The following is a 13,027-nucleotide window of genomic DNA, read 5'->3' as shown; positions in this document are numbered from 1 at the left end:
CACAGATTTAGCTTTCTCCACTTCCCTGGTGAAGTGGTACTTCGCTTCTCTGTATGTACTTCGGTCCCCGCTTCTCCACGCAGCCTCCTTCTTCTTGCGCAGCTGTCTGAGCTTGGGTGTGAACCAGGGCTTGTCGTTGTTATAACAAACCCTGGTGCGCGTTGGAATGATGCGCGCCTCATTGAACTGTATGTATGAGGTCACAGTGTCCGTATACTCGTCCAGACTGTTCGTGGCCGCTCCAATTGCCTCCCAGTCTGTCGTTTCCCAACAAGCACGCAACTCGTCCACAGACTCGGCGGTGAAACACTTAATGTTCCTCATAACAGGTTTAGCCAGTTTCAGTCTCTGTCTGTATGAAGGGATTAAGTGCACCATCACGTGATCTGATAGTCCAAGAACAGCGCGCGGGACTGCATGAAAAGCCTTGCTCAGTGTAGTGTAGCAGTGATCCAGCGTGTTCTCCTCTCTGGTCGGGCATTTAATAAACTGTCTATACTTTGGTAATTCCTGGCTCAAATTTCCCTTGTTAAAGTCACCAAGCACGATAACAAGAGAGTCAGGAAAAGACCGTTCCACATGTAAGATCTGTCCTGCGAGCGCGCGCTGAGCGTCACGCACGTCCGCGCCGGGCGGGATGTAAACAGCCACGAGAATGAATGAAACAATCTCACGCGGTGAGTAAAAGGGCTTACAGTGGATGAATAAATATTCCAGAGAAGAAGAACAGTGTTTAAAAATCGCTGTCACGTCTGTGCCCCAATGAATGTACAGTAATACTTGTTAGACATAAATGAATGTACAGTAATACTTGTTAAGCATAAATTAGTGTACAGTAATGCTTGTTAGTGTAATGCAGGTGTCAAATCCATACCTTTTGCAGTGACTGGTATGCTCTTGCTTTCTATTACTCTGTGAGCGCTTCCTCGTCACGTGACCGCCACGGTCCAATCAGCTGTGCTTATAAGCCGGTAGCAGGAAGTGGCAAGTAGACGGGACGTGAGGGGAGACAGGTAGTAGGTTTTTATTCTCGTTTCCACCTGAAATATTGTGCTGACGGATTCTAAACTAAATGCCTATTTGTTAACTTTATAGAGCCGACTACCAGCGCCGGATTTTTTTGTCATTAAGCTGTGTGTGACTGTAGAAGCGGAGTTGGTGAGTCCATATTTATGAAAATAGCACCTGTAGCATTATTTTTCTTCCATTGTTTCATTGCAACAGTCTTTGTGGCATATTGTCAATGGTCTGTGTACAAGCTTTATGACTTAAACCAATGATAACTATTGTGTATTGAATGTACTTTTGAATGTGTTTTGATAATAAGCACGTTTAGTGCACTGACTGCTTTGTTTAGGTCATATTTATGCTGCTAATGGGTATTTTAGCATTTTATTGCATATTGTGATTCTGACATGTTGATTTATATTGTACAATATTGAGGAAATAACTAGAACCTATTCTGAATACTTTATACTGCAATTAGTGTTATTTAATGAAGATATTTTGTGTACACATGGATTTATAAGGATGGTCCTGGTTCTTACACAGGCCAGGCATCTCTTTTTGATGGCGAGCTAAGGAAAAGAAGCATCTAGTCCAAGGATCATTCTTGGAAGATTCCAGCCAGGAACCCCACCACCTGTTCTGTCTGGGCTGGTAGGAGGCTCTCGAGCCAACCCTTTACAAATGTTCATCCTTAACCTGCAGCACATGGGCTGTACTGCCATCCTTTTTTCCAAGAACTCTATTAAGTCTGAGCTGAGATATATACAAGATCCAGAGACACTGATTAGTTGAATTGGAATTGTATATATCTATATAGTACTTGTGTTTTTTTCTTCAAATTGCTTTCATGTTGAATGGCCATTCAACTCATTGTTGTGTGTATATCTGCTGTCCATCACTAATTCTCTAATACACGGTGCCAACCAAACTGCAATTCAAGCTCTGCCTTCTCTCTCCGAGTCGAAACTCTAGTCTTCTGTTCCTAGCCCATAACACCCCATATATATTGCATTGATTTGTAGCACGTATAGGTTACATTAGACATAAACTGGTGTGCAGTAATACTTGTTAGACATATATTACTGTACACTAAGTTATGTCTAACAAGTATTTCTGTACACTACATTATGTCTAAGAAATACTTAATAATAATAATAATGGATTAGATTTTATATCGCGCTTTTCTATTGTTAGATACTCAAAGCGCTCACAGAGAAGTGGGAACCCATCGTTCATTCACACCTGGTGGTGGTAAGCTACATTTGTAGCCACAGCTGCCCTGGGGTAGACTGACGGAAGCGAGGCTGCCAGTTTGCGCCTACGGCCCCTCCGACCACCACCTACCATTCATTCATCATTCATTTCACCGGTGTGAGCGGCACCGGGGGCAAAGGGTGAAGTGTCCGGCCCAAGGACACAACGGCAGCGATTTTTTTTTGGAACACTAAGTTATGTTCAATAAGTCTTAATGTACACTGATTTATTTCTAACAAGTATTACTGTACACCAAGTTATGTCTAAGTATTTCTGTACACTACTTTGTCTAAAAAGTATTACTGTACACTAAGCTATGTTAGACATAACTTAGTGTACAGAAATACTTGTTAGACATAAATTAATGTACAGTAATACTTAAGCATAAATTAGTGTACAGAAATACTTGTTAAACATAACTTAGTGTACAGTAATACTTGTTAGAAATAAATCAGTGTACATTAAGACTTATTGAACATAACTTAGTGTCCAGTAGTACTTGTTAGACAAAGTAGTGTACAGAAATACATGTTTAACATAACTTAGTTTACATTAAGACTTATTGAACATAACTTAGTGTCCAGTAATACTTGTTAGACAAAGTAGTGTACAGAAATACTTAGACATAACTTAGTGTCCAGTAATACTTGTTACACATAACTTAGTGTACAGAAATACTTGTTAAACAAGTATTACTGTACACTACTTTGTCTAACAAGTATTACTGGACACTAAGTTATGTTCAATAAGTCTTAATGTAAAGTAAGTTATGTTAAACATGTATTTCTGTACACTACTTTGTCTAACAAGTACTACTGGACACTAAGTTATGTTCAATAAGTCTTGATGTACACTGATTTATTTCTAACAAGTATTACTGTACCCTAAGTTATGTTTAACAAGTATTTCTGTACACTAAGTTATGTCTAACAAGTATTACTGGACACTAAGTTATGTTCAATAAGTCTTAATGTACACTAATTTATGTCTAAAAAGTATTACTGTACACTAAGCTATGTTAGACATAACTTAGTGTACAGTAACACGTATTTAACACTTGTGCTGCCATTGTGGTTGGTAGACTTAAGATGGGAGTTTAGAGGCAAACAAACAAGCAAAAAAAGACACTCAATGGGTCATTTTAATTTATTAAATTGAAAATCTAAGTATAAACAAAATGAGTAACACTCAAGAGAAATATTTACACCTTGTCGTGTTTTACATCAAGTTGAGAGCAAAGATACAGAAACATTACAAAATATTTTTTTTCCAAGTAAGAACTAATTATGAATGTGAAAGTGTATTATTACATTTGATGCGTGTTGGTGTATACACACACACAAAAAGTTATGAATATTCGGCTTTTGGGTGAAATTTTAGGATAAACCTAAAATGCACATGAATGATTTCAGGCATAGCGTCCACTACAGTGTATATTATATATCTTACTGTCAAAGTGAAGAGTTGACAAGTGGGGTCACTATTGGCCGACACGTGCAGCGCAGGCGAGGCACATAGTGTATGTTCATTCCTCCCTGGCATTTATAGAAATATGCTGACATCCAGCAACAACTAAGGATCTGTATGATTGTTCACATTTTTGATTGCTGACTAAATGTGTTGAGGAAATTGTGAAGAATAATATCTGTAATGAATGGGACTTCCTGCATTGAAGGCTATATTATATTCGACTGGCAGAAATATTGTTACAACCTTGTTTTCTTTAAACATTTCATATAAATTACTTGATGTCCTTAGAATGCAAAATATACTTTTATGATTGTTTAGAATATTTTTACATATTATGTTATCTGATACTCTTATGATATCAGTGTTTATTTTTGCACACTTAAAGGGGAACTGCACTTTTTTTTTGGAATTTTGCCAATCATTCACAATCCTTATGGAAGACAAAAACAGATGTCTTTCTTTTTTAATGCATTCTAATTCCTAAAATATGGCAAGTACGGGGTGGCTAACAATGCAGCTAATCAGTGTACTCTAAAATGAGCAAAATACATAAATATTACATGTTATTATGAATGTGCCTGTTACTATATTATATCATATATATAAAAAAATGTTGAATGTTTTTAGAGTCCTTTATAGGCAGAATAGAGCGACTCCCTTTAGCTCCAATGTTGGCTGGTTTTTGCTAGCCTTTATTTATGTGTTAGAATGCATACAAAAAATAAAATATGTGTGCTTATCACACAAGGATTGTGAATGATAGGCACATTTCCAAAGAAAGTGCAGTTCCCCTTTAAGTATTAGATGTTAAAATATGTAAACACACTTGTAAATGTCATTGAAAACATTTGTTATAATGTTCACAAAATTCCAAACTTCAAACATATTTGTGTCCACTCTAAAGGACAGTTGACCAACTCCTTGAAAAATGCGTTTTTAAAAATGAAAGTAGATTTTTTTGGAAAGTAATAAAACAGTGAAGTAAGCTATCATTTTAAGTTTGCCCAAAAGCCGAATATCACTAACTTTTTGGTCTTTACAGTTTTTACACCACTGTGGCCTCCGCTGATGATTTCCTGTTGCATATTATCTCACCTGGAAGAGAAAAGGTTAACGATTAAGATGGAATATCACACAGACTGCAGTAGCCAGAGGAAGTCAAAAGTTACCGTCAGAGTTTTGCTGATGCTTGGCGCTTGAAAAGCAGGCCAGTTAGCGACAGTTTGCCTGCTGTGCTGCGGCACAGACTGCACTCCCGCTGGTTTCCACGGAGCGACCTGGACAACATGACTTCATTTACCAAGTCACACTGACAACATTTGATGAGAGTTGTTATCTGGGCCGCCCATCCTTCCTGCTTCTGCTGCCCTCAGATTCCTGCTGAATGCTGAGTACACACACCTCTGCCATGTAATCACAGGCCATCTGTGGTCCGGCACTTCCCTCAATGTTGTGTAGAAAGAAGCAAAGGTCACGACATTCACCTTACAATTAGGCGATGCCCTCAGGGTCTGCAGCTCCTTTTCTCTCCGGGCCAAAGTGTCTTCTTGCAATTGTTTCTGTTCTCTCAGCCGGTTCTGCTCGATCAGCAGTTTCTCCATCTGAGTTAGAGCAGCGTGTTAGTTTGGAAGTCTGTGATGGAGACAGACTTTGGTGTGTCGGAGGATACAACCTTCTCGTCATGAGTCCTCTGCTTGGCTTGAAGCTGCCTGCTGCTCTCGGCCAGCGTCTCGCTGCGGTTGTGTTCACACTGCTGCAGGTCAGAGGTCAGGTGTGTGTGCTGCACCTCCAGACGACTGGACATGGCTTGAATCTGAGCCACCTGTGAGAAGAGGACAAATGTGATGTTTATTTCTAACTGGGTGTTGACAGCTGATGCAGCGCTTTCTACCAGCAGCGTCCAAAAATACAACAAATTCAGTATGAATGAGATATATTAGTAGATATTACACTAGTTGTCTTTGTCAGCTACAACACACAACTAAGACAGTTTTGCATATTTTGACCTACACAGGTTGATTGTATCAAAAAGTATCAAAGTAGCTTGCGCATTCTTTCATTTCTCTGTAAGCGACCTCGTTTGGAAACTTCTGTCTTTCACCGTTTCATAGGCTTTCATAATAATGAAGATTATGCAAAATATAACTTTTTACTCAAGTTCTTTCCTAAATTCAATATTTATTGCCTTCTTTTTTAAAAGGTGTCCCGATCCAATAACAAAAAAAAGTATTGGATTATATCAGTTGCATGTAAACTCTCCAATACAAGCAGTCCTGCATCTCTGTCTGGACTGGAGCCTGCAGTGCCTCAGACTGGAAGTCTCTCCAGAGAGTGGTGAGGACGGTGGAAAAGATCACCAGGACATCGCAAAAAGCCGCTGCCTGACCAGGGCTCAGAAAATCTGCAAAGACTCCTCCCACCCCCACCAAGGACTGTTTTCACTGCTGGACTTTAGAAAGAGGTTCCGCAGCCTCCGAAGCAGAACTTCCAGGTTCTGTAACAGCTTCTTCCCTCAAGCCGTAAGACTCTTGAACGCATCATAATTAAATTATCCCCTCAACTCCCCCCAAAATGGATTAACTCGCTGGAATAAAAAAGACAATATAAGATACATCCATAAACGTGGATGCATATGAAAAAGTGCAATATATTTATCTGTACAGTAACCTATTTATTTATTTATATATGCACCTTATTGCTTTTTTATCCTGCACTACCATCAATCAATGTTTATTTATATAGCCCTAAATCACAAGTGTCTCAAAGGGCTGTACAAGCCACAACGACATCCTCGGTACAGAGCCCACATACGGGCAAGGAAAAACTCACCCCAGTGGGACGTCGGTGAATGACAATGAGAAACCTTGGAGAGGACCGCATATGTGGGTACCCCCCCCCCCCCCCCCCCTCTAGGGGAGACCGAAAGCAATGGATGTCGAGTGGGTCTGACATAACATTGTGAAAGTCCAGTCCACAGTGGATCCATGAGCTAATGCAACGAAATGTCGTTCTTATCTGTACTGTAAAGTTCAAATTGGAATGACAATAAAAAGGAAGTCTAAGCCCTGCAGCGTGTTGACTTGTGCAAAGCTGGACAGCCAGTTAACATCTAAATGTCCTCCAATAAGCACACAAGTTTGGATCTTTCCTTGTATTTGAGTCAAGTCATTTCCAAAAGGTAAACATGGTAGGCTATGCTGCTGGGAGCTACGCACACAAGCATGACATACTGTACATAATAAGTGTCCTCAATGTCAATTTGAACAAGGATCAAATAATTAGAGTAACAATCCAGTAACAAACATGTCCCTTACTGCATTATTGTGGCAACGAGGTGTTGCCAAAGAAACAATTACCACTCTGCTCCAATCTAAAGACAGCCTAATACGTCCATTCTAGGCGGTTAATAATAGTGTTTTCATACCTACTATTGTTCTTTGAGTAATTTCACCTAAACTTTTCTAACATTCTTTTTTTCTTTACGCGCCTTGAGCAAGAGTACGAGAGCCAACCGTGGCAACCAGGACTCTCCACTTGGGTGGATGGTGGGCTTGCTGTTGAGCTTGTGTCAGAGTCACACTACAGGCTTTAAAGGGGAACTGCATTCTTTTTGGAATTTTGCCTATCGTTCACAATCACTATAAGAGACAAACGCATGTCTTTTTTTTTTTAGGCTTGTAAAGATGTTGCTAATGGAAGTCATCGTTGTAGCCTTAAAAAGCCCTCCATTAACTTTGTATATACTGTACACACTCTGCAAGTACAAACATATATTGTAATAACAGCTACTTTCATAACAATATGTAATATGTACAATATTTATTACCGTGTTAAATGAAATATGCAAAGTTTTTTGTTGTCTGCAATTGTCTGCCGTCTCAGTAGATCCTCTGCTTTGACAATAAATCCACCTCAGAGTAACTTTGTCTCCTCATATACCAAATTATATGTATTTCTATTGAGAAATATCCTCTCTGGATAATCTATTGCTTTTAAAAATGTTCTAACAGCAAGTTGTTAACAGCATAGCAAGTTTTTGCCACGCCTGCTGGATTATTCTGTATTTTCTCAAACTGGAGAACTTTAGGCTGACATTGAATGGTTGTTCTGTAAGTTTCAAGAACTGTGAGGTGCCTTTCAGAGATATGCAGGAGAAACTGATCTACGAATTAATCCTGATTTAAAACACAACTGGGATGTTGGTGGTTGATGAGCCTTTTGTGTACTTGTTGGTTGTTATATCTCTCTAAGGCTATTCAGGAATGTTTTATGTTGACACTTGTCTGTGGTTCCTTTTTTGTCTTTATTTTCTTATCTAATTGTATACAATACATACACATACATACATATATACATACATACATACATATATATACGTATATATATATATATACTGTATATCATACTTGCCAACCCTCCCGTTTTTAGCGGGAGAATCCCGGTATTCAGCGCCTCTCCCGACAACCTCCCGGCAGAGATTTTCTCCCGACAAACTCCCGGTATTCAGCCGGAGCTGGAGGCCACGCCCCCTCCAGCTCAATGCGGACCTGAGACTGAGTGGGGACAGCCTGTTCTCACGTCCGCTTTCCCACAATATAAACAGCTTGCCTGCCCAATGAACGGAGAAGTTAAACAGGACAATACTGCCATCTATTGGATAGCCACCGAAACACTGAAATTCAAGTATTTTTTTTTTTCTTTCTATGTAAATAAAATAAATATATATATATATATAGCTAGAATTCACTGAAAGTCAAGTATTTCATACATATATATATATATATATATGAAATACTCGAGTTGGTGAATTCTAGCTGTAAATAACCACGCCCCCAACCACCCCCCACCCCCGACCAAGCCCCCACCCCTACCCCCCACCTCCCGATATTGGAGGTCTCAAGGTTGGCAAGTATGCTGTATATGTATATATATATATATATATATATATATATATATACACTGTATATGTATATATATATATATATATATACACACACTGTATATATATACACACACTGTATATATATATATATATATATATATATATATATATATATATATATATATATATATATACACACTGTATATATATATATATATATATATATATATATATATAAATAAGAGAAATTGCGGTGCGACGGTGCCTAATTGGTCAAATATGCATGAATTGGCACAATTTGAACATTACAAGATCCTGGAGTGATTGAATAACAAAGCGACACTCTGAGGGCTTCCGTGATGATGATGATGAAAAAGAGTTTAACGCCCTGACTGTATATCATAGAAGCCCGTTGACAGTGTTCAGCACGTTATTAAACAACATATCACACACACCTTGTTGCCCACGTTGTCCAAATACAGCTGAAACTTGTTCTCCACATCTCTGGACAGGTTTGTGCAGCTGTTCCTTATCTTCTCCATCTGCTCCTGCTGACTCTCACAGGTGAGGTGAAAGGTCATCTGGTGCGGGAACAGGTTGTTGATTTTGTTGAGAAAATCCCTGGTCACCGTCTGGATCCCGTCCAAAGAATGAGCAAAGTCCTCTTTGCATTTCCTGTTCAAACACCATGTTTAATGTATTTATGAGTGTAATAGATGCACACACACACACACACACACACACACACACACACGCACAGAGTACCTGGTGTATGCTGTGAGCTGCTGTTCCAGCATGGTGTTTTGTCTCCGTAGAGCGATGGCGTCGTGGTGATGGATGTCTCTGTCTTTCAGGGCATTGTCTCTCTCCTGAATCAGGTAGTGCACTGTCTGAGTGAAGTTGGCCTCGATCAGATCGATCATGGCTCTCTGTTGAGCGTTGAGGCTCTGCAGTGTTTTCAGCTCACCTGAGAGATCACACAAATAATACAAGCATAGTCTTAAATGGCTCACATTTGCTCCCACATTCCACAAATCCGCATTTCAGGTTAATCGGCAGCTCTATGTTGTGAAAAGTTGCTTGTAAGTAGGGGTGTACTGATCTGATATTGATAACAGATATAAATGAATACATGGGAACAACTGACTGGTATGTTGGGGAGCAGAGTGGAGTGGAAAGCAAGGAGGAGGAACCCAACTGGAGGTGCAAGACATGATAGACAGGAACATTGATTCAACTTTTTTTTTCCAGTGTCATTTTCAAAAAAAATGTAAAATTACATTTAAAATGTACATAAATTATTTTTTGTCCAAAAGCAGGATGAGAAAGTTAAACTTAATGTAGAAAAACTGTTTAGATGAAATTGAGCAGATCATTTGTTGTGCTTGTATTAAATATTAATGAGGAGACTCATTTCCAAAGGATACATGAGAATAAAATGTACAAATTTAAAGGGTTCTATTATTCAAAACCAACGTTCCTTACCTATTGGTACCTGTTTTTGTGTATTTGAGATCTGCATATGTCCTGAAAATGTGAAATCAAACCATGAAGGCATGGCAGAGATATTTACAAAACAATCTTGCCTTCCTTCATACTTCCACCAAACAAGCTTTTTGAAATGTTTCCTAATGTGATATAAGCGGATATCTCCATATATGGTAGAGATTTACCCCTAAGAGCTTTGCGCGTGTCCGCCCCTGTGGTCAATAAGTTCCTTCTTTTTCACAGACTAGCTCGTACAAGCACATGCATCCTCCACTGTTGCCATTTCTAATACAAAGTAGCGTATAGTTCCAACTTAAATCTGTCAGTAGATTCCGTATGGAAGCGCTAAAAACTAGAACAGGTTGACGGGGAGAAGCACATTCAAAGTGGAGGCACGTAAATAAGACCACCCACAAAAAGGTGTATCCAAAGCGGTTTGAAGATGGTCTGTAAAACATAATCTATGCAAAATTTTGACCAACGAACCACCATTACACGTTATGTAGACCAGAAGTGTTTTAAATGTAGAAAATAATCGTATGACCCCTTTAAGTGGAACTCCATTTTTTTGCAGAAATTTGATCAAAAAAATCTAAATATTGCAATTTTTCAGTCATTTTAGCCACTCCCATTTCATATTACTGAATTCGTAAAACTAAGCATTTTTGTTGTATTTTCTTAAATCCTTTGGAATTATAGAATACTTAAGTGAAAAGAAAGAATACTTATGCAGTAGCGTATTGTAATACATACTGCCAGTATTGACCACAATAGGATGCTGTATGGGTGGAGTAGGACATCGCATCCCCATATTGCTACGTGTTGTTGCAATCTGCCTCTCACACTGGACCTAGAAAAGCAAAACGACAAAATGAGTGAATTTTACACAATATCTATAATATTTATCTTAGTCACTCACTAGTCTACTCCTTAATTCAGTAGTAGTAGTGTTCGCAACACTTCTGAGCGTCTCCAGCGCCTTCTCCATAGCAGCTTTCTCAGCAGTGCGAGCCCCGAGCAGAGCACCCAGCTGGCTTTTCTCTTTAGTCAGCTGGAAGTTGTTCTCGCTCAGGCTGTTCAAGGCCTGCTGCAGCTCCTGCACAACATCCTGGTGGTTACTGCTCCAAAGCAACTCCTTTCTAGTAGATCAAAAATAAACGTGGCTCACCTTGACTCGCTTCTCCTCGGCGGACTTCTCGGGCTGCCCGTAGATGAGGAAGAGCACCAGGCTGACGATGATGAGGGACTGGATGAGGGAGGAGAAGAAGAAAACGATCCTCATGTAGTAGCCGCAGCTCTTCCCTTTCGGTTTGTGCAGAGGCTCCCTGGCCTCCAAGCCAAATTTGGCCCGAGAGTAGCTGGAGCTGTACATGACGTTTGGGGGCCAAATGCCGGCTTTTCTTCAAATCTAAAACAGGAAGATTGGTGGAGGAGCCTTCCAGTGTGAGGTTGTGCCAAGAAGCACGTATGTAAACAAAGAGTGTGGGGAGACGTGTGGGGGTCATGTTTATAAATGCTGCTGGGGGCACACTTCCAGTCCATTCTGGCCCAGCCCTCACCTCCCTCCTCCCTCCTTATCGACCTCTGTCACATTTACAGCCTCAACCTACGCATACTTAAAGTCATTACTACAAAAATAGACACTTGGGAATGGAAAGGTCAGCAAGCGTGCTGTCAGTCAACCTTGGTTGTCGATGTCTATTGTCATTTTTAGGCAGGAAAAACGTTGGGAATAAGGAAACATTCTTGGGATTATAGAGCTGCGCCTCCCAAGACAGACAGTAGCCATATTTAACGTGTTATACCAGCAAACACTAACTTTGTTATGCAATATATCAGTGGTTCTCAAACTTTTTTCCACAAGTATCACCTTAGAAAACACTTGGCTCTCCAAGTACCACCATAATGACCAACATTAAAAAACAGTAGCGTAGTAGGCCTAATTATTCATCAAAAACCAGGCAGAGTATATTTAATATTTTGGCCACTGTATTTTTTTACATAGTTTGAACAGTAACACTGAATATAAGAAAATAAAACACTGTACTTTACGCAAGTGATTCTTTGGCGTACCACAGTTTGAGAATCATTGCAATATATCAATCATGACCTATAGGCCTGTATGTATGATCAAAGTATTGCTGGTATAAAATACATATTTATGGCATAATTAAGTTCAGTTTTTTATCACCAAAATACAAGGTTGTGAGCACACATCTTGAAGTTTTTCAATATCAAAATATAACTTGTTTGGATTTGTTTTAAGAGGATAAGAGGAGTTTTTTGCTAATTGTTATGCTTTAAGTTACAAGCATCCCACCATTAACCTGACTCTCGCCAGATCCTTGTAGTTCGCTGAGCTTCACACAAGGATCTGGGACTTCTCAATAGGAGATCTATTTCAGAAGGCGGGGCCTTGTAAAAAAAAATATCATTGTATGTGATTGGATAAAGCACTAGTCCGTTATCTTGAATGATGTGCTACTTCAAGCACTCACATGAACAACTTGTGACGCTGATGAGAGCGACGCTGGGAAATCCAAAACAGAACAGCCGACATATTGGATAACGACAGAGCGAAAAGTTAGAGAACTTTTACTGAAACAACGCAGCAATGTCAGTAGACCATTGATGTCGCAAAACAGTTGCAATAGCAGAATCAATGTCAGCACACGACTCCCCGCTGCGTGCCGCCATTGTTGTTTGAATCAAACAGTCGCTTTGGCGCTACGTCACATCTATGAAATCCCGCCCGGCGATCCTGATTGGTTCATTATTTTTTGCTATCTTGAAAGGAGTTTGCAATGCCCTCCAGCCCAGCTCCTTGTGTGGAGCGCAGCGAACTACAAGGATCTGGCGAGAGTCAGGTTACCCCGCCATTATTTGGCATAGCAAATGTCAACCACCTAAGATCCGCCTAAAACG

The 13,027-nt window shown here is 39.7% G+C and overlaps 1 protein-coding gene across 1 annotated transcript; it reads right to left on the bottom strand.

Annotated features, from left to right (window-relative positions):
• Window positions 1–3,402: 3,402 nt before the first annotated feature.
• Window positions 3,403–12,092, bottom strand: LOC133634909 (plasmalemma vesicle-associated protein-like). The gene is made up of 9 exons (XM_062027565.1): window positions 11,271–12,092; window positions 11,022–11,198; window positions 10,856–10,952; window positions 9,380–9,581; window positions 9,070–9,289; window positions 5,405–5,554; window positions 5,217–5,333; window positions 4,902–5,009; window positions 3,403–4,827 (listed from the first exon to the last, which is right to left on the bottom strand). The coding sequence occupies exons 1-9, from the start codon at window positions 11,472–11,474 to the stop codon at window positions 4,819–4,821; spliced, it is 1,284 nt and encodes a 427-aa protein (XP_061883549.1). The 5' UTR covers window positions 11,475–12,092; the 3' UTR covers window positions 3,403–4,818.
• Window positions 12,093–13,027: the final 935 nt, after the last annotated feature.

The sequence above is a fragment of the Entelurus aequoreus genome, linkage group LG19 (assembly GCF_033978785.1).
Source record: "Entelurus aequoreus isolate RoL-2023_Sb linkage group LG19, RoL_Eaeq_v1.1, whole genome shotgun sequence".
Classification (NCBI taxonomy): domain Eukaryota; kingdom Metazoa; phylum Chordata; class Actinopteri; order Syngnathiformes; family Syngnathidae; genus Entelurus; species Entelurus aequoreus.
This window is presented reverse-complemented; position numbering and strand designations above follow the sequence as displayed.